We start from the raw sequence: 24694 nt of genomic DNA on the forward strand, positions 1-24694 counted from the left end.
TTCTTCTGGATCTTGCCTTGCTTCTATAAGTTGCCAGGACTTTTTGTAGTTGCTTACAGTTACTTGGGTCAACTAGGGTCTGTGCAAAAAGTGTTGAAGATTCTTTTGTGTTTACTTAATGTCGTCTACGTGAACTAGGCACTTCAGGACATGGATTCACCACCAGCAATTTTGTTTGGAATAATTAGCATGTGAACAGTGACAGATCTGGAGCAAGCAGCAAAATCCATTTCAAATGCAAAAGAGATAGAATCTATGAAGGAAAAGTAGAATATTATCACCTTCAATGGTTACAGTTCCATCACTGGCCATGGTGAAAACACACAGACTCCATAAATCCTCCTTCAATTATTCCTGTGCCTCAGGTTGTGTAGGCTAAAGGATTAAGTGTACTTTTACTCAAATAATCACTCCTGGGTACGTGTGCAATAGCATAATGACATCAATCACAGAGAGCATGGAACCCTAATATATGTATTCCAGGTGGTTCTCTTTCTTCCTCCTATGCATAGTGTATATACAGTAATTCCCTATTTATAGTTAACTTATCCGTTATTTCTCTTTACTGTCATATATACAAAGTGACAATATATTCAGTTATCAATGTGAGTTACAGTTTAATACTGTTTGCTACACAATACCTGTACATTCTACCTGATCTCAAGAATATTTCTCCATGCTTTCCTCCCACACTCATTGCCTCAGTTTTTCTCAGGTTTGTCCCTGGCCTCAGCCCACTTTCTGTCTCCCGTAACCAGTCTCCATATTCCTGTCCTCGGATCTACTCTTTACAGTGTCTGGTATCCATTTCGGTTCTGAACTTGTATTACAGAACTGGCAGATAGTTCAGTGCAGGTAGTTCTGCCCTCACTGGCCAACTTCTACCACTATGTGGAGCCCGGTCAATCAAAAATTACTTCAGGTGAATTTGATTTGGACTTTATCGCACTTGTATTTATTTGATATTTTTAAATTTGCTTTAAAAGTTATTCTGGTTATAAATGTAGGCATTTAGGAATGTACACCTTAATATTTTCAAGTTGCTTTCTGCTGAGAAAAGTCCTTCAGCATCTAATTATTAAGTAATTTATCTTTTACTTTTTCCAAGCAAGAAGTGTCCATGGGAACCCAACTCTGTCTTTAACACTGATCATCGTGGGAAGCCACGTTTCACTTAAAGACATGATTTTCAAAAACACAACCACAAGTGAGGAAGCAAAGTCAATGTTTTATGTACAGTCACCCTTCATCGGAACTAATCTGATGAAGTGGACCTTAAGTGTTGACTCTGCTTTCTCTCCACAGATGCTGGCAGACCTGTTGAGTTTCTCCAGCAATTTCTGTTCTTGTCTCAGATTTCCAGCATCTGAAGTTCTTGGTTTTATTTTAGTGAGGACTTGCTGTACTTAACAAAGGTGAATGATGTTCACTGGCACATGTGTGGACCACCTGCCATCAACAACTCAGGAAAAATTTTACAAGAGGTTGTACACCACTTGTCACGGGAACATAGGAAGAGCAGTTGGCCAGTCAGCCCCTTGAGCCTGCTCCACCATTCAAGAGATCATGGCTGATTTGCGGCCTACCTTCCAAATCCCTGCCTTTGGCCCATATCCCTTAATACCTTTGCTGACCAAAAAATGACTCAGTTTTAAAACTGACAACTGATCTAGCTCCACTACTGCTTGTGGAAGAGAGTTCCAAACATCCACCAACCCTTGTGTGTAGAAGTTCTTACAAACATCTCTCCTGAATTGCTTGGACCTAATTTTCAAACTATGTCCCCTAGTTCCAGAATTTGCAACCAGTGAAAATTGTTTATCTTTAACTAACCTGTGTCTTCCTGTTAATATCCTAATGAACACCTAATAACTGTCTAAATTCTAGTGAAAACAGGTTGAATTTGTATGAAGTTCCCTGAAAACTTAACCTCTGAAGTCCGGGTATCATTCTTATAAACCCATGTTGCACTCCCTCCAAGGCCAATACATCTTTCCTAAGATGTGGTGCCCAGATCTGCTCAAAGTACTTCTGAGCAGGGTCTAACCAGGGTTTTGTATAGCTGCAGCATAACATCTGCATTCTTGTATTCCAATCCTCTAGACACAAAGGAGAGCATTACATTAGCTTTCTTCATTCTTTTCTGTACATTTTTAAGAAGCCAATGCCCCGTTAAAGAACGCCGTGCCATCGGTTTGTGTGATGTGGTGGTCACGATTAATTAATTCAGTTTGTACAATCTTAGAGATGTAGGTGTGGGGTTTGCTGCAATAGTAACTGCGCTGGGGTAAATTGAAGCATCTGAATGTCAGGCATGAGTCCTGATTAATGGAAATTGTTGGTTGTGGAATGATAGGAATATGTAATTTGAACTGTAGCTGATGCCAGTGATGCAGCTGGTAAAATAAGACAATGGAAGATGCAGGCAAAAATTTCTTGGCTCCTGAGACCACTGAGCGTCTTACTGCTACTGCATTCGGATCCTCGGGGTTTGAGTCCTGGCCTTGATCTTCACAGACACCTATTCCCATTGCGTCTCTGATGAATGTACAAAAAAATCTCCTACACTTTCCACCTCCCTCACCTAGTTGAAAGACCGCGGAGCTCACACTCTCCCTTGTTGTGCCATTACGCAGTCTGTCCCAGGTCAGACTGCCAGCATCTGCTCCTCCCACGGAGTACATACCTGACCTCTGCAGGGTATTAGCTAACTGGGAAGAGGGCACACCAGTTTTAAGTGGCGCTTGCCACTCTCAATATTGGCCTTCTTCTTAGGCAGTCATAAATAGTTGGGTGCTAAAATCATTTGAAACAATAGCCAGAATAAAATTTCTACACATCCTGCTCAGCAGTCAACAGGCATGGGCTAATTGTGCCCTGTGATCCCCAAGTCTATTTTCTGGGCAGTGGCTAAATGAAACCCTTCGAATCCAGATAAACAACAGAGAAGGTGGAAGACAGTTATTTATTTACTTTCTAACAAAATGTTTCCCATGGAAACAGATTAGCACTAGTCAACAGTGCAGCCTCACAGCACCGGGGTTCTGGGTTCGATTCCATTCTTGTCTGACTGTCTGCATGGAGTTTGCACATTCTCCCTGTGTTTGTGTTGGTTTCGACCCCAGATCCAAATATGTGCAGGTTAAGTGGGTAAGCCATGGTTAGAAACCCCATTTGGTTTATAGGGATGGGGTGGGGGCGTTGGTGGGATATTCTTCAGAGGGTCTGCGCAGACGCAATGGGCCAAATGACATCTTTCTGTACTTACAGGAGTTCTATGATTCTTTGAATATATAAGGACACACCATGAAGACAATATCAAAACCAACTAAACGGCATCCAAAAGTGATTCTTACCAGATTTTCAGCACTGTGTAATTCATGTGTAGTGGATGCACATCGTGTGATCAGAGGTTTGAACATGCAGCTCGCAATTATTGCCTCCATACTTCGTGCAGCTGATTTACTATCCCCAGTGGTAAAATTATTTCCAAATCCAGCCTTGTCTAAATGTATGGAAAATATAAATCAATGTTCTGTTCACTAAGGTACACGTTCACATGTTTGTGCTCTTCTTAACCAATTTTCCTGCAGCCTCCCTTAATCTTCATAGATTGTTCTCATTCATTTTCACTGCTCTGCAAGCCGCTTCTTTGTTACATGCTTACACATTAATTAGCAAGATATTTTGCAAGTAATAGTTTAACTTGCGTGAGGTTCCAACTGTGTGAGTCTATAGTCAATCTCTAAATGTAATTTTTACATAATCATTGTTGAATTGCATTTGCTACTAAGTGAAACTATATCTCAACCATTAAAGATTAACTTCCATCTTTTTAACACATACTTAATTTTTAATAAAAATAAATTAGGTTGAGGACGGTAGTAGTAATTTGGGTAAAATCAAGTACAGCATTAGGAAGGAACAGCAGGAAAAAAGAACAGGAAAAAGTAGTTAAGTTAAAAGGCATGATATCCGAATGCATTCACAACAAAACAGATTAATTCGTTGTACAGGTAAAGATTTTATTCCCATAACATGGAGCATTATTTAAAGTCAGGAACCTAGAATCAGGGTCAAATAAGTCATGACTTTGCACTCTGAGGTAATCAATGAGAGAAACCTGGCAATGATTGTCTCCACATGGGCCAAAGGGAGAGTCTTACAACCTGCCACAGCATGTGAGAGAGATGGTGAGTGAGACAGAGAGGGAGAGAGACAGAGAGGGAGAGAGAGAGAGGGAGAGAGAGAAGTGGGGGGAGGGCACTTCCAACTTGAGATGCACTGTCAGCAACTATGGAAACGTCACACAAGAATGTTTTTCTAGAACGATATTTCAAGGCAAGAAGTAGGCAAGAAGCTATTTTAGAACTAGTATTATATAATGATACAGAGACAATGAGAAATCTTGTAGAAAAGAAACTTCAACGCAAAAGTGATCATAATATTACGAATGTCACCCTAAGTTGCATATTGTTTAAGTGCGAAATTACAGTCTTAAAATTTTAAAAAATCAATTATGCAGAAAGGAACAAGCTGCCTAGGGGAGGTTAGATCAGGTGCTTAGATTAGAAGAGCTAAGCAGATAAGAAATGCAAACAATTTAATGAAAATATTCCTAATTCTCAATAGACATGTGAGACATGCATTATTTCTGAGGGAATAAACCTCCACAAGAAATGTGATCTAACTGGAGATAACTACAGATTTGGATTAAAAGAAGAGGCTTCCAGCATTGCCAAAAAGATTATTAAACCTAACGATGTGAAGGACTTTTGAAAATGGTCAAAACATTGGCAGAAAGGGAGAAAAACAGAATGACAGTAGACTAACAAATATATAAAAACAATATAACAGATCTTAAGAACTTCTGCAAGTCTGTAAAAAGAATTTCCTGCTCCGTCATTTAATATGACCATGGCTGAGTTTTGATTTCAATGCCACTTTCCTGTCCTATCTCTTAATTCCCTTAGTCTTTTGGTTTTAAATATACCCAATGGCTGAATATCTACCAAATCTTTGTTGTCAATTAAAATTAACAACAATACCTGCAGTCTCTGACAGGTAAAACCCCTTTTCAGGATCTTTTTAGAAGGAAGTAGACATTTCTCAGTTTGTTGCAAAAATACAAACAAAGAAAATCATTTTCTGAAAACACAATACTTTAATTTCAATGTTCCCAATGCAAACAGCTTAGTAAACTGCTTTTTCTTATTCTGGCATTTATTGGAACTAACTTCAGAAAGTTCTTAAAGTCAAAACACTTCTGAACAACTTCAACACAGCATTTCTGAATAAGGCTTTGCAATCATCAGCCCACCCATGCAACATTTAAGTTCACCTCCTCTATTTACGAAGAAACGAATAAGTAAGATGTACCTACCTGTGGTAGGCCTCCCGATTGGAGCCACCAATTTTCCTGTTTCAAAGAGGCTGGGGCGCCTAAAGTGGACGTTGCAACCCCCAGCTGATCGGATCTGAATACCTAGTGCTATTAAAGATAAATTTTTGGAAAATAAATGGCTGTTAAAGAAACTAAAAAATGAACATGAGGAGAGGATATCCACATCTTGGGGATTTCTCAAAAAAAAATTCCAGTGAGATTTTTTAACAACAGACAGGAAGCTTTGGATCCTTCATGCAAAATGTTGAGTTTTATGGAAGGTTAGGACCACTTAGTTTGGCATTACATGTGAACTCACTCTCTCTTTAACAGGAAAAATGGTAGCTGCAATTTTTAGGAAGAAAATGTTATTAATTTAGTCTTTTGGATGTAGAGATTGATTTAAAATTTAGTGGGAGGACTTGCAAAAAAATTATGATTTCAAGTGTCAATCTCCAGGTTTACTGAATCTTAACCTTCAATTTCTCTTTTAGTTTCCTAAATTCTGGAGGTTAGTGCACCAAAGTGACAAACTCTGTGTTTTTGCTTTGTGAATCCTCACAAAATGACTTTCCCATGTTAATGATGCTAACAGGCAAAAATACATGGAGAGTTGGGGTACTTTTCAATCTTAGAGGGGTGAATTAATGAACAACTCACACTTTACTATTCATATGGATATGCTACTAATCAAGTAAAGAGCATGGAGAACTTGGAGAGGAAAACAAAAATGAAATGGGAAAAAGAAATACTGAGTTTTACTGTATTGTAATATAATCCAATAGAAAGTCAGATAGATACAAGTAGCTATCTTGTAACTATTTGCATATAATCAAGATCTATTGATTATATACTTGATGACTGCCAGGTAATAAACATTTGATAGAAAGAGTTGCCGTACTTACTGTCAGTAACTGGTTCCATGCAAAACCCTAGCAAAGCATGTAAGAAATCCACTACATTGTTCAGGGAATCCTTGTTCACATACTCCCGCAGAGTTTGGCGAAAATGCACTTTGCTAAGTTTGTACAATCTAGTAAGACAGTTCTGTGCCTAAAATGATTAATACATTTTAAAACAAACAATGCTTAGTATTAGCTATAGTATTGCTGAACAATTTGTATAAAACTGTTGCTAGAATAAGCAATGTTTCAATGAAAGATCAAGAAAGCAATGTAATTTCATTCAGGAGAGTGCAAAGAGAAGAACAGAGACAATGTTTTTGGTCAATGGCCTTTCATCAATTCTGATGAAGGGCGATCCACCAGGAACATTGGGCAGAACCTTGTTTGGGTAGTTGGGATCTCTGTGGTGGTCGTGAATTGCAGAGAGACTTGTTTTGTTTCACACAGGGAATGTTAGCCTTGCCAAATGCCAATTAGCCACTTGCGAGCCACAAGACGATCTCTGTCTGGAATTAGGACCCTGGGGTGGAAACTCATCTAGTGAAATGTCTGCTCCTCTGATGCTGCTTGGCCTGCTGTGTTCATCCAGCTCTACACCTTGTTATTTCATATAGTGAGAGCTGCTGGCCAATCAGAGGCCAGACATTATTGCACACAGTAGAACCAAGAAGAGTATTTCTTTGAGATAATGGGAGCTGCAGATGCTGGAGAATTCCAAGATAATAAAATGTGAGGCTGGATGAACACAGCAGGCCAAGCAGCATCTCAGGAGCACAAAAGCTGACGTTTCGGGCCTAGACCCTTCATCAGAGAGGGGGATGGGGGGAGGGAACTGGAATAAATAGGGAGAGGGGGGGAGGCGGACCGAAGATGGAGTGTAAAGAAGATAGGTGGAGAGAGTATAGGTGGGGAGGTAGGGAGGGGATAGGTCAGTCCAGGGAAGACGGACAGGTCAAGGAGGTGGGATGAGGTTAGTAGGTAGATGGGGGTGCGGCTTGGGGTGGGAGGAAGGGATGGGTGAGAGGAAGAACCGGTTAGGGAGGCAGAGACAGGTTGGACTGGTTTTGGGATGCAGTGGGTGGGTGGGGGGGAAGAGCTGGGCTGGTTGTGTGGTGCAGTGGGGGGAGGGGACGAACTGGGCTGGTTTAGGGATGCAGTAGGGGAAGGGGAGATTTTGAAACTGGTGAAGTCCACATTGATACCATTAGGCTGCAGGGTTCCCAGGCGGAATATGAGTTGCTGTTCCTGCAACCTTCGGGTGGCATCATTGTGGCAGTGCAGGAGGCCCATGATGGACATGTCATCTAGAGAATGGGAGGGGGAGTGGAAATGGTTTGCGACTGGGAGGTGCAGTTGTTTGTTGCGAACTGAGCGGAGGTGTTCTGCAAAGCGGTCTCCAAGCCTCCGCTTGGTTTCCCCAATGTAGAGGAAGCCACACTGGGTACAGTGGATGCAGTATACCACATTGGCAGATGTGCAGGTGAACCTCTGCTTAATGTGGAATGTCATCTTGGGGCCTGGGATAGGGGTGAGGGAGGAGGTGTGGGGGCAAGTGTAGCATTTCCTGTGGTTGCAGGGGAAGGTGCCGGGTGTGGTGGGGTTGGAGGGCAGTGTGGAGCGAACAAGGGAGTCACGGAGCGAGTGGTCTCTCCGGAAAGCAGACAGGGGTGGGGATGGAAAAATGTCTTGGGTGGTGGGGTCGGATTGTAAATGGCGAAAGTGTCGGAGGATGATGGTCCCCTTTGGTCCAGGAACTCCCCACCTACGTCCGTGACACCACCCACGCCCTCCACCTCCTCCAGGACTTCCAATTCCCTGGCCCCCAACACCTCATATTCACCATGGACGTCCAGTCCCTATACACCCGCATTCCGCATGCAGATGGCCTCAAGGCCCCCCGCTTCTTCCTGTCCCGCAGGCCCGACCAGTCCCCCTCCACCGACACTCTCATCCGCCTAGCTGAATTCGTCCACACCCTCAACAACTTCTCTTTTGACTCCTCCCACTTCCTACAGACTAAGGGGGTGGCCATGGGCACCCGCATGGGCCCCAGCTATGCCTGCCTCTTTGTAGGTTACGTGGAACAGTCCCACTTCCGCACGTACACAGGCCCCAAACCCCACCTCTTCCTCCGGTACATTGATGACTGTATCGGCGCCGCCTCTTGCTCCCCAGAGGAGCTCGAACAGTTCATCCACTTCACCAACACCTTCCACCCCAACCTTCAGTTCACCTGGGCCATCTCCAGCACATCCCTCACCTTCCTGGACCTCTCAGTCTCCATCTCAGGCAACCAGCTTGTAACTGATGTCCATTTCAAGCCCACCGACTCCCACAGCTATCTAGAATACAACTCCTCCCACCCACCGTCCTGCAAAAATTCCATTCCCTATTCTCAATTCCTCCGCCTCCGCCGCATCTGCTCCCACGATAAGACATTCCACTCCCGCACATCCCAGATGTCCAAGTTCTTCAAGGACCGCAACTTTCCCCCCACAGTGATCGAGAACGCCCTTGACCGCGTCTCCCGTATTTCCCGCAACACATCCCTCACACCCCGCCCCCGCCACAACCGCCCTCAGAGGATCCCCCTCGTTCTCACATACCACCCTACCAACCTCCGGATACAACGCATCATCCTCCGACACTTTCGCCATTTGCAATCCGACCCCACCACCCAAGACATTTTTCCATCCCCACCCCTGTCTGCTTTCCGGAGAGACCACTCTCTCCGTGACTCCCTTGTTCGCTCCACACTGCCCTCCAACCCCACCACACCCGGCACCTTCCCCTGCAACCGCAGGAAATGCTACTCTTGCCCCCACACGTCCTCCCTCACCCCTATCCCAGGCCCCAAGATGACATTCCACATTAAGCAGAGGTTCACCTGCACATCTGCCAATGTGGTATACTGCATCCACTGTACCCGGTGTGGCTTCCTCTACATTGGGGAAACCAAACGGAGGCTTGGAGACCGCTTTGCAGAACAAGTCTGCTCAGTTCGCAACAAACAACTGCACCTCCCAGTCGCAAACCATTTCCACTCCCCCTCCCATTCTCTAGATGACATGTCCATCATGGGCCTCCTGCACTGCCACAATGATGCCACCCGAAGGTTGCAGGAACAGCAACTCATATTCCGCCTGGGAACCCTGCAGCCTAATGGTATCAATGTGGACTTCACCAGTTTCAAAATCTCCCCTTCCCCTACTGCATCCCTAAACCAACCCAGTTCGTCCCCTCCCCCCACTGCACCACACAACCAGCCCAGCTCTTCCCCCCCGCCCACTGCATCCCAAAACCAGTCCAACCTGTCTCTGCCTCCCTAACCGGTTCTTCCTCTCACCCATCCCTTTCTCCCACCCCAAGCCGCACCCCCATCTACCTACTAACCTCATCCCACCTCCTTGACCTGTCCGTCTTCCCTGGACTGACCTATCCCCTCCCTACCTCCCCACCTATACTCTCTCCACCTATCTTCTTTACTCTCCATCTTCGGTCCGCCTCCCCCTCTCTCCCTATTTATTCCAGTTCCCTCTCCCCATCCCCCTCTCTGATGAAGGGTCTAGGCCCGAAACGTCAGCTTTTGTGCTCCTGAGATGCTGCTTGGCCTGCTGTGTTCATCCAGCCTCACATTTTATTATCTAAGTGTATTTCTTTCTTTACTCATTCACAGGATGAGTGTGTTGCTGGCCAGGCAGCATTTATTGCCCAGAGGGCAGTTAAGAATCAACCACATTGCTGTGAGTCTGGGGTCACATGTAGGCCAGACCAGGTATGGATGGCAGTTTCCTTCCCTAAAGGACATCAGTGACCCAGATGAGTGTTTCCTCCTGACAATCGACAATGGAATCACGGCCATCGTTAGATGCTTAATTCCAGATATTTATTGAACTCAAATCCCACCATCTGCCGTGGCGAGATTCGAACCTGGGTCCCCAGAACATTATCTAGGTCTTGGGATTAACAGTCCAGCAATAACACTATGAGGCCATTGCCTCCCCCGGCGACAGCCATGTATAAGCACCCCTGTAGTCCCAGGAGAGTTGTGGACCCAGCAGAATAGTAAGTCATATATGGTGACAGCTTCTCAGGTTGGGCATTGTGTGTGAGCAGATAAAGGGGCAGGGGTGCAACCACTAGTAGGCAATGCCTGCCTGACATCCAGTTTCTCCTTTGATTGAGGATCATGCCCCCACCTCTAGGTGATAGGCTATCCATAGGGCAGCGGGCATGCACTCCACATGACCCACTTGTAGTTGGGGAAATCTTTGTGGCAGTGTGCTGAGACCCTGAAGTAGATCTCAACTGGCAGCAGGGCAGGAAGGTTGACCAAGGCATTTAATTTTGGTAAGGGGGAGGAAGGTGGTGGGATTCAGGCATGGCACATAGCAGCCTCCATAATCCCCATCTCCAGGGAGTAGAAGATTCTGGCCATTAACTTTGTCTCTCTCCAGAGATGCCACCTGACCTGTTGAGCTTTTCCCGTAAATTTTGCCCTGATTTCAAATTTTCGGCATCTGCGGCACTTTGCGCTCATATGACACACTAAGGTTTAGGTAGAGTCAAATGATTGAAGGGCAAAGTGTGTAGTACTAGGACCAGATCATAATTTTGTACCACTAAAGATGTACCGTCATATTTGGTTTGGTTCCAAGACGACAGTGGATCAGCTTTCACTAAGATCACTGATGGTAACCCCCTTGAGATGTTAATTATTTGAACTGAAAAATCTCCAATCGACTTTGAGGGAGGCCACAACGTGATTGAGTTCTAACTTTGTGAGAATTGGGAACAGTAGTCTGCACTTTTGTAGGTTTATCGCGGGGCATATTGAACAGCTAGTAATAACAAAAAAAAACTTAAAACCTCTTTGCTCACTGAAGGTGTCTTAGCCTCTAAACACACTATGTGTCATTTTGTTTTCACCTCTACAACATTTCTAATGATCATGTCCCTCTTTATAAACGGAAGCCACTTACTTGCAGGCGGAGACGATCTCCTGACAGGCCACGGTGGCCCTCACCACAACCGTAGGCACATCCCAGTGACTTCACTATTTTGATCAGCATTGTTAAAGTAAGTTTATGAATGTTGCCTGTGGTATCTTCATCCTGATGAATCATAAATACATTTTAAGTACCAGGTAAGAGACCAGTTGCAAACATTTGCAGAAAACAAAACCCTGGACTGAGGAATGGCATTCTCCTCCTGGATAGCTTTACATCCGTGAAGGGAGACCACAGGGCCCGCACAGTAACGGGAATTTTGTAATCTAGGACACAAATTTTCTCATCCTTGGCGGAGGTAGCTCTGGAAAGAAAATCCACCACATGAGCAATTAAGTGCCACGTGAGAAGGTCCATGGGTGTCATTGTCAACTGGCCAGCAAATCAAGCTCTTTTTCGCTGGGCATTTAATTGGCTCTTCATGACCTCAACCCTCCACCGCTCCAGTCATCTGGTTCCTCAGAAGACAGGAAAAGTAGCTTGTTTCCTGACCGGAAAACAATATGATTTGCCTGCTGTTTAAGGAGAGGGGACCAATCCTCAGGAGCACCAGCCTGCAACAGGCAAAAAGAAATCTTATCTTTTTCATTGCTGGATCATCTCAAGTAGGCCACGACAGGTAAATTTTAGGATGCAGAAGCTGACCAGTGTCAAGGTCTATGAGTCATCTCACTGATACGAGCGGTGTATTAGCAATCACCTCACACATTTCCCCTCACACTTGGAACAATTCTGCCACAATTAAAAATGCTGGCTTTGCTGAATAATTTAGTATAATTTCATTATAATCGGAGAAAAACAATTCAAACTATTCAAATAATTTTAATAGCTTACAGGCTTGAAATTTTTCCCTATTTTCACTCCCTCCTTGAGGTAATGGCTTACTCAAGTACATGGCTCCTCAGCTGCCTCATGTCAGTGGGGAACTTTTAAATTATTTATTTAATTTGAGGAATTTAACCACAGGTGTTCTGAGTTGAATATTCAATGTGTTTGCAAAATCTGTCTCGCAAAGTCATGGAGTGGAAATGAAACAAAAAAACTGAAGTAAGTGATTTGCCTCTTTACCCCTCTTAATTTAACAGCACACAGCAACTCCATCAGCTGATCATTATCTTGCGTGAATGACTTGTGTGTATTAACAATCCCTTGAGCAATGCCGTTGTGAGCTCTTTGCTTCTGAAAGGGACACCGATAATGCAAGGATAGCCAAAGGACTACAGGACAAAATATAGTCAATGGCAGAATGGGTGAAGACAGACTGTGTGTCTTCCCAACTGCAGAGAGTCAAAAGAAAGCTTCATTGGAAAAGTGAGAGTGGTCTTTATAGGGTTCGTACTGCATGGCTGCTTCACAACCAATTATTATCACAGCATGGGACAGCCTGTAAATTCACAAATTAATTGACGGCTCCGAGTGGATATGAAGAGATTAGCTGTCTTGATTGTGGATCTATAAGCTACAAATGTTTGTTTTCATATGGAATTTATTACTTAAAATAAACATTTGCTTACATAAGGAATGGAGACTTGAAAGCATTTAAATGTTATCAATAAGACTTTCTTCCTAAATAATGAAGTCTCCAATAGACACGTGAAACATTATTTTATTTCATTTTACCATGGTCCTGAGGACTCCCCACGTTGGATAGTGGGTCGTTTGGTGTGAAGGGTATCAGGACATAATGTGAATATGTAAATTGCTAGGGGAGGGGGGGGGATGTGGGCATGGAGAGTCATGTGCTGACACAAGATTATTAGAAAGCATGGGGTGGGTAGAGTTGGTATGAATTTCACATAGAGGTTACAAAGGGTCTTCACGTAGGCAAGATGCATACATTGGCATGAAGTGTAAGTGTCATAATGAAGGTGTGTATATAAGGGCATGGATCGGTATGAAGCACACATAAGGCCAAGGGGTTAGGTAGAGGGGCATTAGTTGGTACAAAGGGGGGATAGGGAGTTGAATGGGGTGTGGGGCGAGGACAAAACAATAACTTTTTATTTTATTAATTTTATTGTAACTTGGACAAAGCCTCCAGGTATCACGCCAGACTTTGTAAAGAACTGGCTTTAGCACTGGCAGCTATTGTGGATGACTTATAAAGCTTTGAGTGTTGACGAGTCTAATTCCTGTTGGTTCCTGCTTCGTCCCAATATGAAAATCCGAAGATTCAGCCAATGTTCTCCAAAATTGAGAACACAACTACAACTCATATGTAGGTTGTAAGAATAAGTATTACCTGAGAAAATCAAATGTTTCTGTGAACCATGGGTCCTGTACTGCTAGAAGAGTGGGTGCATCATTTCTATCAAGAAGGCAACAAGTGTAAAATGTTGAACGTTTTGCACAAGGGGAAGCATGACAGTTTTAAGTATTTTTTTCTTGAGAAGTACAATATGGAGAAGGTTGTATAAGTATTTTGAAAGGAATTGAATTTATGAGTCAAGAGGTAAATGTTACTTGACGCCCTTGTGTTTTTGAAGTTGCTTAGAGACAGACTTGTAAAATGTCTTTCAAGATGCTTCACCTTACATTGCTCACTCAATTGATACCAGTTGTCATAAATATTCTGAATTACAAGCAGAGCATTTTTAGAGAATGGAAAAGAAGACATGACAAAATGACATATTTTTGGTTTTTTTTTGCTTGATTCTGGTATTAATAAATAGTTGATAATTTGCTCCTCAATTTAGAAAGAAATTTATGCTAGAATTCTTGCACATAATACTTCACGGAAATTTTACCACCGTGTCCTAGAAATTAAGTTTGCCTTAACTTGATGATGCTAATCCCTGACTGATTTGCTGAGAAAGTGCATTATATTTCAGACATTTTGCAACTTTTGTGAGCTAATAGTGTAAAATAACATCAAACCACCTCCTGATTTTTGCTCTTTTTATCTCCGTCATCTCCACCACCACCTCCACCTCCTCCGCCACCATCTCCACCTCCACTTGCATTTCCATTTCCATCCTCTGGTGGCGCTCCAAATGTACCAGATGATCCTGTTGGTGCTGCTCGCTGACTGGTTGCTTCTTTCTGCCGTTTCTCATCTGTATTATTCTCCTTATTTTCTTCAATTTTGTACTTTTTATCCGCTGAAGGAACTACTTCCAGCTGCAGTAGGCAGTCAATGACGTTTAGCCCCACATCACATATACGAGAACTGATATCATGGTTAAGTACCACATACAATGCTTTTAGAATGACCTAAATTGTAAAAACAAAAGTTAATTTACAAATGCAATAGCAAGAACTGTCACAATACACAGGTTTAAGATGATGCGAATTTTCTTTTCTAAAATTAAAATATTCAACACAGCTGTTGATGATGATCCTTTGACTAAGCTATTTGGTCCTATCAAGATATCTTTGCAATAAAAACACAACAAAACAAAACAACAATGAAGAATAGAGATCTTGGCCTGTGGATGCAGCTATTTATTGTATATCTCGAAACCCAAACAATCAGCCCACTCTGGTGCAAAAAAAAGCAAGGAATTCAAAACATTAATCTTCCAGTTAAAAATCACTTGTATTTAGGCTTTTGCTGAGTTATATTTCATTTTGCCTGGATAAGACAAAGCTCACAAAACCTGCCACATCTGCAATTTGGGAATTAGCAAACTGCATTCAGCTTTAAAAGTTCTTCAAATTACCTCATTATCTCAGACACAAAGGCACAAATGAACATATTTCAAAAAGTCACACTCTTGCTGGTTGACTACAGCTCCAGCCTTCAACACCATTATCCAATCCAGACTGATCTCAAAACTGCGTGACCCTGGTCTTGGCTCCACCCTCTGCAACTGAATCCTCAGCTTTTTGACCCATAGGCCACAATCAGTGTGGATGGGTAACTGCACCTCTTCCACACTAGCACTCAAAACTGGAGCCCCCCAGGGATGTGTCCTTAGCCCCTTACTGTGCTCCCCGTACACCTATGACTGTGTTGCCAAATTCTGAATGAACGCCATCTACAAGTTTGCTGACAACAGCACCGTGTGGTTCAGATATCAACAGTGACAAGTCAAAATACAGGAGGGAGATAGCGGGTTTTTTGACATGATGCAATGAAAACAATCTGTCTCACAACATTAGCAAAACTGAAGAACTGGTCATTGACTTCAGAAAGAAAGGAGGAGAACACATCCCCATCTTCATCAATGGAACTAAGGTTCAGAAAGTGGAGAACATCAAGTTCCTAGGAGTGACAATAACAGATGACCTGTCCTGGACTTCCCACATAAATGCGACAGTCAAGAAGGCACAATAATGCCTCTTCTTCTGCAGGAAATTTGGCATGTCCATAAAGGTCCCTCATCAATTTCTACAGATGCACCATCAAAAGCATACTGTCCAGGTGCACAACCACCTTTTGTGGCAACTGCTTTTCTCAGGATCATACGAACTACAGAAGGTGCTGTGCATAGCCCAGACCATCATGCAGGCCAACCTTTCATCATGGACTCCATTTACATGGCTCACTGCGACAGAAAGACAGCCAACATCAGAGACCCATTGCACTCTGATAATGACATCTTACAGCCTCTTCCATCAGGCAGAAAGACACTTGCATGGGCAGGTTCAAGAATAGCTCTTTCAGGCCATTATCAGTGTGTTGAATGGAATCTAGCCTCAAGTAATGTAACCTACAATGTAACCTGTATGCCTCTAAGTCTTTTTGCTTTGTACATCCTTTGTTTACTGTGGTCTACCTGTACTGCTCTTAAACAGAGCTTTTCACTGTATGATGAAAAGCAACGAGTAATTCTGCTGACAGCTTGTGGATGCACAGTTTTTTCATTTACAGGTGTTTCCGCTATGATGTGCGTTTCAATAACACAAATCGGCTGTAATGCTTCTTTTTAATGCAATTTTCTATAGCACGAGGTCACATAAGGATGCAATTATTGTATATCTCCTTTAACACATGTACGAGGAGCTTAACTTTTCTGAGGCACCAGACACTAAAACCTTTCAAGAGTTGACAGATTTAGTTAAGGAATATTATGACCCAAAGTTTCCTCTAATTCTGAAACACCATTGGTTTTACTCAGCAATTCGATAACCGGGGAATCCTTATTGGGATTTTTGAGCCGTTTCAGCTGACTGGCAGAGGGGCATCCCTTTGGTTTAATCCTTAATGAGATATTGACAGACTGTTTGGTATGTGGGATTAATGATGTAACCAAGCAAAAGTGCCTTGTAGCTGAAGTCCAGCTGGACTTCAAACAGGCTCTACAGTTTATCATTGGAAATTTCAGCAAGTGGAACGTATGAGTTGTAAGAAACTCCAATAGAAGCGTACACCCTCGGCAGGCCAACTGAACTGAGGGAACAACACTTGGGCAAAGGCAATTGCATAGCCTCACTCAGGAAATTTCCTGAATGGAAGGACCCTAGGTAAGCCCACAGCAAAACCTCAAGACAAAGCCAAGCCTCGGCCAAACAGTTAAAAGTCTCTTTAGGATCCGGACCAACAAGCCATTGTAGTTGCTGCTGGTATGCAAACTTGAGACAGCAAATTTGTATAAGAAAACTCATCGGCCGGTACCCAGGGCCAACCTGGTCCAAATGTTCATCAGAGACCAGGGACTGGATTTTCATGTCAGAGATGGGGGTTAGGAGCTGGGAGTATTTCCAGCATTGCAATTCTTTATGTCTCCAGACTCCTGGGAGACAGATCTTCCAGGGTGTGAAGTTGCTTGTAGCCAAGCTAACCAAAAGGGCATTTTAATAGTCTTTGTTCCCAAAAGTCTCGGATTGGTGCTTCTAATTCAGTATCGACTCAGCTACATACTTTTTAAACTCCAGACCACTTTAAGCATACTTCTCACGTATCACCCTCATCCTCATGCTCATGCTCTTCATTCTTCATCTCTTCAAACTTCCATGTAACCTCTCACCTTAGCCCTCAGCCCTCTCACCTTAACCTTTATCCCTTTATGAACAGAACTCACCAGCTCTATTGTAACACTTGGAAGTCATAGAATAGATTGTAAGACTCAAGTAAACAACAGGCTCATCACAGCAGCAATAAAAAGGTAACAGTAAAGTCACCACTGTCCTACTGAATAATAGGACTGCTCTCTTATTAGAAGATGACGATTGGTGCTGGTTTAACCTGAAGGTTACCACACCTCATGTAAGGGGAGAGGTTAAAAAGGACAATCCTTCATGGTAACCTCAGCCATTGCAGGCATTGAACCCACACTATCGCCATCACTCTGCATTGAAGACCAGCCATCCATCCAACTGAGCTACCTATAATCAATGTGAAGCAATTGTATGAGGATTTGGCCGTTGCAGAAATGATCTTATATGGCCTTCTAAGTAACAAGCAGGCCTCAAACCTGCTATCTAAACCAAATACATAAGAGCAATGTGGGGCAGGGAGTAACATTTGACTCTGTTCCAATAGTATGAATGGTGCTGCGCGATGAATCTGTTAGATGAACCTTTTGGCTCGCCTTTGACTTTTGCACATTGGCTGATTGGGAAATATAATGAGCTAGCAACTAGATTGCAGAAGGGGTGGTTACATGTTCCAATTACAGCACATTCAGACTTGCCTCATGAAATAGATACAACCCATCTTACAGCACCTTATCACAAAACATGAAGGAAACCATAAACCCTATACATTCTCTCTGCTTCCAATTCAAGGTTCATGTTTTTGTGAAGCTGGTGTAAAAACTCGCAGGCATTTAATTCAAGCTGGCCACATGAAAATTAAAATAATCTCACCGTGGGCTAGACTTTCAATGAGCCCACAACACTGTCAGCTTCAATCTTCTTCAGAGCAAACTATTTCTAGGGCCCATTTTTCCTACCTGTCTTTACAAAAGTTTTCAAGGATTCAGAGAGAAATGGAAGCTAGACCTCTTTGCATTCCACTTGACGGTCATTTTTCTTGATGCCATTTAAATTTGGTCTCAACTGTGACCATGAAAATCTAGCCTTGGGCATTCTATGCCTAATGGTTCATCTCTCAACTCCCAAGAGCCTTTCTACAGTCTATAAGGCACAAGTCAGAGGTAGGAGGTTCCACTTGCTTGCATAGCTACAGCAACACTCAAGAATCTTGACATATCCATGACAAAACTTGATCAGCACTCTATATTATTCATTAATTCCCTGTGCCATAGGCATCATATGGTTGCAGTGCTTATGATTTAAGAGGGATATCAACATGTTCTTTCAACATCTGCCAAGTCTTCGACTTAAACTACCGAGAGGAGGAAAAGTGAAGTAGGTATTTGGGATCACCACCAGTACTGGACTCTCCAGAAAATCATGTGCCATTCCTACATAGTTGCTAGAAACTCCTACCTAATCACAATACAGGAGCACCTTCACTGCATCCACATCAACAATTCAGAAGGCACTTCAGCAGCAACTACCGGAGATAACAAAGTGTGAACTGGAGGAAAACAGCGGGCCAGGCAGCACCAGAGGAGCAGGAAAGTTGATGCTTCAGGTCAGGACCCTTCTTCAGCAACTACTAGAGGTACATTTAGAGATGGACAAAAAACACTAACCATTTCATTCTTATCCATATTTTGTGCATTAATAATTCAATCAAAAAAACTGTAGCATAATTTAAATCCCACCTAGAGTGACAATTGACAACATGTGGATGGATAGTGATAAAAGGAAATCTTTTGATGTGGGTTAGTTTTAGCAGTCGGTTTGTGCGTATATTATCTAGGTCTCATTGCAATTTCACTGATTGCAATCATGATTCCACTGTAGCTCAATTGATCACTGTTTTACTACAGAACGATTATTTTTCTGCAAAGTTGCTGACTGGAATACTCTGCTGAGCAAATATTATAACATATTTGATAATCTGCAATCTGTATTCAAACTTAAGTCCATACTTGCAGCAACTTACTACAATATTTAGAGAAGATAATTGTATAAACATTTTTTAAAAATTTCTTAAGTACATGCACAGAAGAAACAAACATTTGCCTACATAATAGAAGCGTTTTTCACCACTCATATTTTCTATTATGTTCTTTGGGTCTGGTTCTTAATTTACCTTGTGTACAAAGATCACAACTGCTCCATTTTCTGTGACAAAACACAATTTAGAATATAGTTGCAGTTTGCTTCTGTTAATTAAAAAAAGTTATGCAGCAGTTCACAGTTTTAATAAAAGACCACAGAAGGCATTTTGCACTTTAAAAATTCTGATCGACTGAAAATATGAAGTCAGCAACTTTGAATTAGGAGTAACCTGCAGATAGTTAGAAAACAGATATCCTTTTCTGAAACATCAGTGTGCTCTTCCTGAATAATCTTACTGCATTAATCAAAAGTCATCTTTCACTATTTAAAAAAAAATTACCCCAAGATCAAGCATTCCATTTTTCTTGACAAAATTGTTAGTTCCTTCCATGTTTTCCGTTTCCTCAAGGCTGCTGTAGTTTATACAGGAATCAGTCAGACTTCGAGGCAGGTTGGCACATGCTAGTGGCTCATGGGGCAGTTCAGGTATAGCCACTTGGTTACACAATTTTCGCATGTGTTCACTGAAGAAATCAGAATATCCCACATTGAAGGAAGCGACTGTGGTGTTGAAAGTGGCTACAGTGATTGTGGAAATCTGTGATCTCACTGTGAAATATAAAATCAGTTGAAAGTTTTGCTTCGTTATCTTTAACTCAATTGCTAATAATTCAGTCTTAAAAACAGAATACAAGAATCCAGATCTTCCCAGAACAAGTAAGCCACACCTTATGCCATCTGATGTCCGAATCTTTTCATTGAAACTTGATCCAAAGTTTCAGACTACTTTTCTAGGTTTTCAACAAGGACAATAGCAAATCAGAAGCCACACAAATGGCACAACTTACACTTGCTTCTTCTGCATGACCAGACCAATATTGGCATGACTTGTGTCATAGCCTAACTCATCCTTACTTCATTCATTATGTTAAGCTCAATCTCTTCCAGGAAATTGTTTTGAAATGGAAACACTCTATTCAGTTTTGGAGGAAATTTCCAAAATACAGATTTTTAAAAAAAATTATTTGGTACAATAGCATTTAAGTTAGTGTTTAGTGATTTAAATAAACTAAAATACTCGATATATAGAAACGAGGGACAATATTGGACTTCATTTTTATGGATCTCAGGTGCAAAAGCAAGGTGTAAAGGTTCACTTTAACCAGACTGTGTCCTGAAGCTAGCTCAGAGGTATCTCATTGCAGCAGCACTGCAGGTATACACACACCCAGTGGATACATCTGTTCAAGGCTGCAGCTCCTTACTACATTTTCAAGGCATGTACAGTGCTGTGGGCTTAAGAGGTATATTTTGTTCTGGTTTCTTTTAAGACAGAGATTGAACAAGAGGTGTCAAGCAGTCTGTGGTAACAAATACAGCTGATGAGGCCTTGGGTTTTTTTTTAATGTTTGAATAATAGAAGCAGCCTGGGTGGATGTTGCCAGCTCTCACAGACCATGGGTTTCACAGTGACTCAGTAGTGAGCACTGCTGCCTCACAGAGCGAGGGACAACGATTCGATTCCACCCTTGGGTGACCATCTGTGTGGAGTTTGCACATTCTCCCCGTGTCTGTGAGAGTTTCCTTCGGGTGCTCCGGTTTCCTCCCACAGTCTAAAAGATGTGCAGGGTAGGTGGACTGGCCATGCAAAATTGCCCATAGTGTTCAGGGATGTGTAGATTAGGTGAATTACAGGGAGGCATTAGGGGGATGGGTCTGGGTGGGATGCTCTGAGAGTCTGTGTAGATTTGTTGGACCAAAGGGCCTTTTCCCATAATTGTAGGGATTCTATGAGAATTTCTAGATTTTTAAAAGTATTTTTAGCAGATGCCGCTGGATTTTTGAAGTTGAAGAAGCTTTTTTTTCCCTCTCCTGGTTACAGCTCTTCCTACTGTGCGCATTGCATCTGAGGAAATTTGATTTCTAAAATTGCCTTATTTGCCCAGGAGTGTGTTTATGAGATCTTATTATATTGCAACAGTTAATTAGTAATAATTATTGTATTTATTGTTCCATTAAGTTTTTCAACACAGTCAAGTTATTCTAAGGTCTTTCTTTTGTTGTATTTTAACTATTGTGTTTGAATAATCGTGCTTTGCTTAACATCGATTAGTTTGACCAGTCGAATTGCATCTGGAACACAGCACTTTACATTTACCTTTAAAATTAGAAAAGATTTAGGGTCCAGGATACCTTCTTAAAATATTTTGAAGGGGTCTGGTCTGGTCCATAACCAGTAAAAGGGAGCCCTTTAACAATATTAGGCGAAAAATGTGTTGGAGAACGGAGGTCGGTTTCCTAAGCAGTCCACCTCTGCACCCATATTCATCATGCAGTCTGTCATAGCTAGCAAAATGCACTGAACCCATCCCTGTGTAAAAGGCAAGAATCTCAGACAAAATTACACGAATCGGACATGCATTTTGCAAACCCCAAACGTATACAGGTCAGATTTTTGAAAGCCTAAAAGAAAATAGGGCATGTGAATCTAAGTTCATTTTCCGGCTTCATTATTTTTGAACCTAAGTTGGAGCAGTGTGATAACTAATTAACTCCTTTCAGACCATGTACTTTTAACAAAGAGGTAGCTTGTGACATAGCTTCATGAAATTTGACATTTTGAAGTTTGATTCATTGAAATAGATTTATTTTTAATCCAATTCTTATTTAAAAGGAACATTGTTCGAAACGGTATTTATGAAAAATGGACTGAAGTTTCCACTTGGATACATGTAACAGATTGTAGAATGTCAAGCGCAATGATCTTTAGTGTAAATAATGTTCAATTGTGCTTTTCACTGGTTTAAAACATCACTTTAGGAGTCATCGAACCATTTTGCAAAACTGCTCACTTCTTCTGGATCAATTTGTGATGATGAGAGAATCTGCAAATAACATTGTTACAGGAGTTCCAGAGTTCAACTGAAAAAAAAACAGGTTCTTTGGGCATAAAGATGCTAATTGGCAGATAAAAGATTTTGAATACATTCTAAGAAAGCAGCTACAATGCCCTAATATAACTAGCAAATGGTTCTGTGCATTTTCGAATGTTATTTTTGAACTTGCAAAGAAAAACAGAAAATGCTGTAAATATTCAACTAGTCTGAAAGCTTCTGTGAAGAGAGAAATGGTGTTACTGCTTCAGGGTAATGAGTTTTTATTCAGCCATTTATAATTGGATCACACACAACTGACGCTGCGATGAGACATGCTTACATTTTCTGAAGTAAGTTTCAGCTGTGTTAACCACCAAGGTACCGCCTATTACCTGCACCAAAAATGAAAACTCCTACCAAGGCTAATGGCAGCTTTACTGAATATACAATCTTACCTTCTTTAACTGTGTTATCTCCATGACTGTTAGAGTGATCAGGTATATCACTCAGCAAGGTATGATGGGAATGGGAATGCTTAGCACTCATGCCTTCCATTTCTGTTGCTGTATCTGAACTGCCCCGTCGTGTGAATTTTCCTGTAAGTGCATAACATTTGTTTTCAAAAATGCCAGCAAAAACAAAGCATAGAAAACAATAAGCAAGACTGTTACAGTTAGGATGAATGTTAAGGTCCTGTGCCAGAGTATTTGCTTTCTATATGTTTGCATGTGTAACAGGGCTACTTTTGAGGCAGACATCTTGAAACTTATTTACAACACTATAATATTACAGACTTCTATTCATTGTCTAAGAGTTGTGCTTATCAATGTCATTACACATTGTCTAAGAGGTGTGCTTACCGATGTTATTACACTTTGTCTAAGAGTTGTGCTTACTGATGTTATTATACATTGCACATGCATAACTGACTGTTTGCACTGACTCCACTTTGCAGAAAGAGTGGCTGAAGGTGAGGCAGATAACCTTATATCAGATCATGACAGGTTATGATGTCAAGCAACTCTCTCAAAAATACAGGCCTGTCTGCTGTGGAATTTGTGCCTCAATACAACATGAAGCAGAACCACAAATTGAAGCCTATGATCCGCCCACTACCTGGTAAGGCAGTGGTGTAGTGATGGTGCCACTGGACTAGCAATTTTGAGACCTAGTTTGATGATGTGTGGTCAAGGCTTTAAATCCCACCATGGCAGATGGTGAAAACTGAATCCAATAACAATCTAGAATTAGCACAACCATTGTCAATTGTCAATAAAAAAAGTCTGGTTCACAAATGCCCTTTAAGGAAGGAAATCTGTATTCTTTTACTTGCTCTGTCCTACGGATGACTCCAGACCCACAGTAATATGGCTGATTCTTAACAGCTCTCTGTTATGGCCTGGGAAAGCCATTCCATTTAAGAGGCAATCAATGATGAGGCAATATACATTGGTCCAGCTGGTCATGTCTACATCCCATGAACAAATAATAAAAAAAACTCCCACCCGCTCCTGACCTGTTTCCCATTTAATGAAAAGTAGGAAGGGCCTCAGGCAAGAACCCTCCCCTGGGCTTCTTAAGGCCCTTATGTAGACACCCTGCCACTGTGTGGTTAGGAAGGGCAGTGTTGAACTGCTGCCAAGCAGGAAGGTTACCTCATTTGGGGAGAATCTCCTGTGTCCAGTAGCAGTATCCCCAATAAAGACTGTGTCACCAGCTCTCCTCCTACAAGTGACTCAATGAAAGTTGGCCCCAACATGTTATCATTGCAGGGCAGCTGGATTCCTGGTCAATGTGGTGCCAATAGTCTTTTCGGTCAAAAAAACAGGTAATCCTTTCCTCCCACTATCCTCCATCCCTGTAAAATCTACCCGACTTGCGTTCAATATTTTAATCTGATAACTCTGTCAGGGATTTCAGTAGCTAAGACTTGTAAGTGTACTGTGCAAAGATTATTTCTTGGACACTAAATGACTTTGCAATAATTAATTATTTTGTTATTAATCTTTTTTTAAAGTGGGATACTGTGTAATTTAACAACCTCTTCAAGCATTTACACAAATAAAGGTAATTTATTTATTAAGTGGTATAATTTTGATGGCTTTTGAACACTAGGGGAAGACAGCAAGCACATCACCTGAACTTCCTTGTGGAAGGATTTGCTGAGAACTAGGAAGATGAAATATTTGCTACTGTTCCTATGCAGCTTCTGATGTTGCTTCAAGATTGCCAAAGAAGAAATATTTAAATATTGATCAGTGGCTAATGGCTAGTGAGTTAATAAATATCCTTGAATTACAATAAGCTGATGGGGGGAATGAACTGGAAATGAGAATGGCCCACAGAAAATAAGCATAGTTAACAGCTGATAAAAAGGAAGCCCAAAATTTTCTATCAGCATGTAACTGGTATTAAGCAGGCTGCAAAAGACGGAGTGGGGCATTTTAGAGACAAGCAAGGTGGCACATGCTTGGAAGAGCAAGGTAAGGTTAAAATGAG

General features: G+C 41.9%; 1 protein-coding gene across 8 annotated transcripts in view; it reads right to left on the reverse strand.

The window, feature by feature from the left end:
- LOC125454231 (protein unc-80 homolog) overlaps nt 1-24694 on the reverse strand; it is a 246595-nt gene that overhangs the window by 166868 nt on the left and 55033 nt on the right. For 5 of the 8 annotated variants that reach the window (XM_048534782.2, XM_048534788.2, XM_048534787.2 and 2 more), the window contains exons 11-17: nt 22651-22791; nt 19660-19928; nt 14178-14510; nt 11271-11402; nt 6289-6436; nt 5384-5491; nt 3357-3505 (exon numbers count right to left, since the gene is read on the reverse strand). In XM_048534782.2, the coding sequence (XP_048390739.2) occupies nt 3357-3505; nt 5384-5491; nt 6289-6436; nt 11271-11402; nt 14178-14510; nt 19660-19928; nt 22651-22791 (1280 nt within the window). The remainder of the gene's footprint in view (nt 1-3356; nt 3506-5383; nt 5492-6288; nt 6437-11270; nt 11403-14177; nt 14511-19659; nt 19929-22650; nt 22792-24694) is intronic. The other 3 variants (XM_048534790.2, XM_048534789.2, XM_048534786.2) reach the window with 1 other exon arrangement.

This window comes from Stegostoma tigrinum, chromosome 7, assembly GCF_030684315.1.
Source record: "Stegostoma tigrinum isolate sSteTig4 chromosome 7, sSteTig4.hap1, whole genome shotgun sequence".
In the NCBI taxonomy this organism is placed as follows: domain Eukaryota; kingdom Metazoa; phylum Chordata; class Chondrichthyes; order Orectolobiformes; family Stegostomatidae; genus Stegostoma; species Stegostoma tigrinum.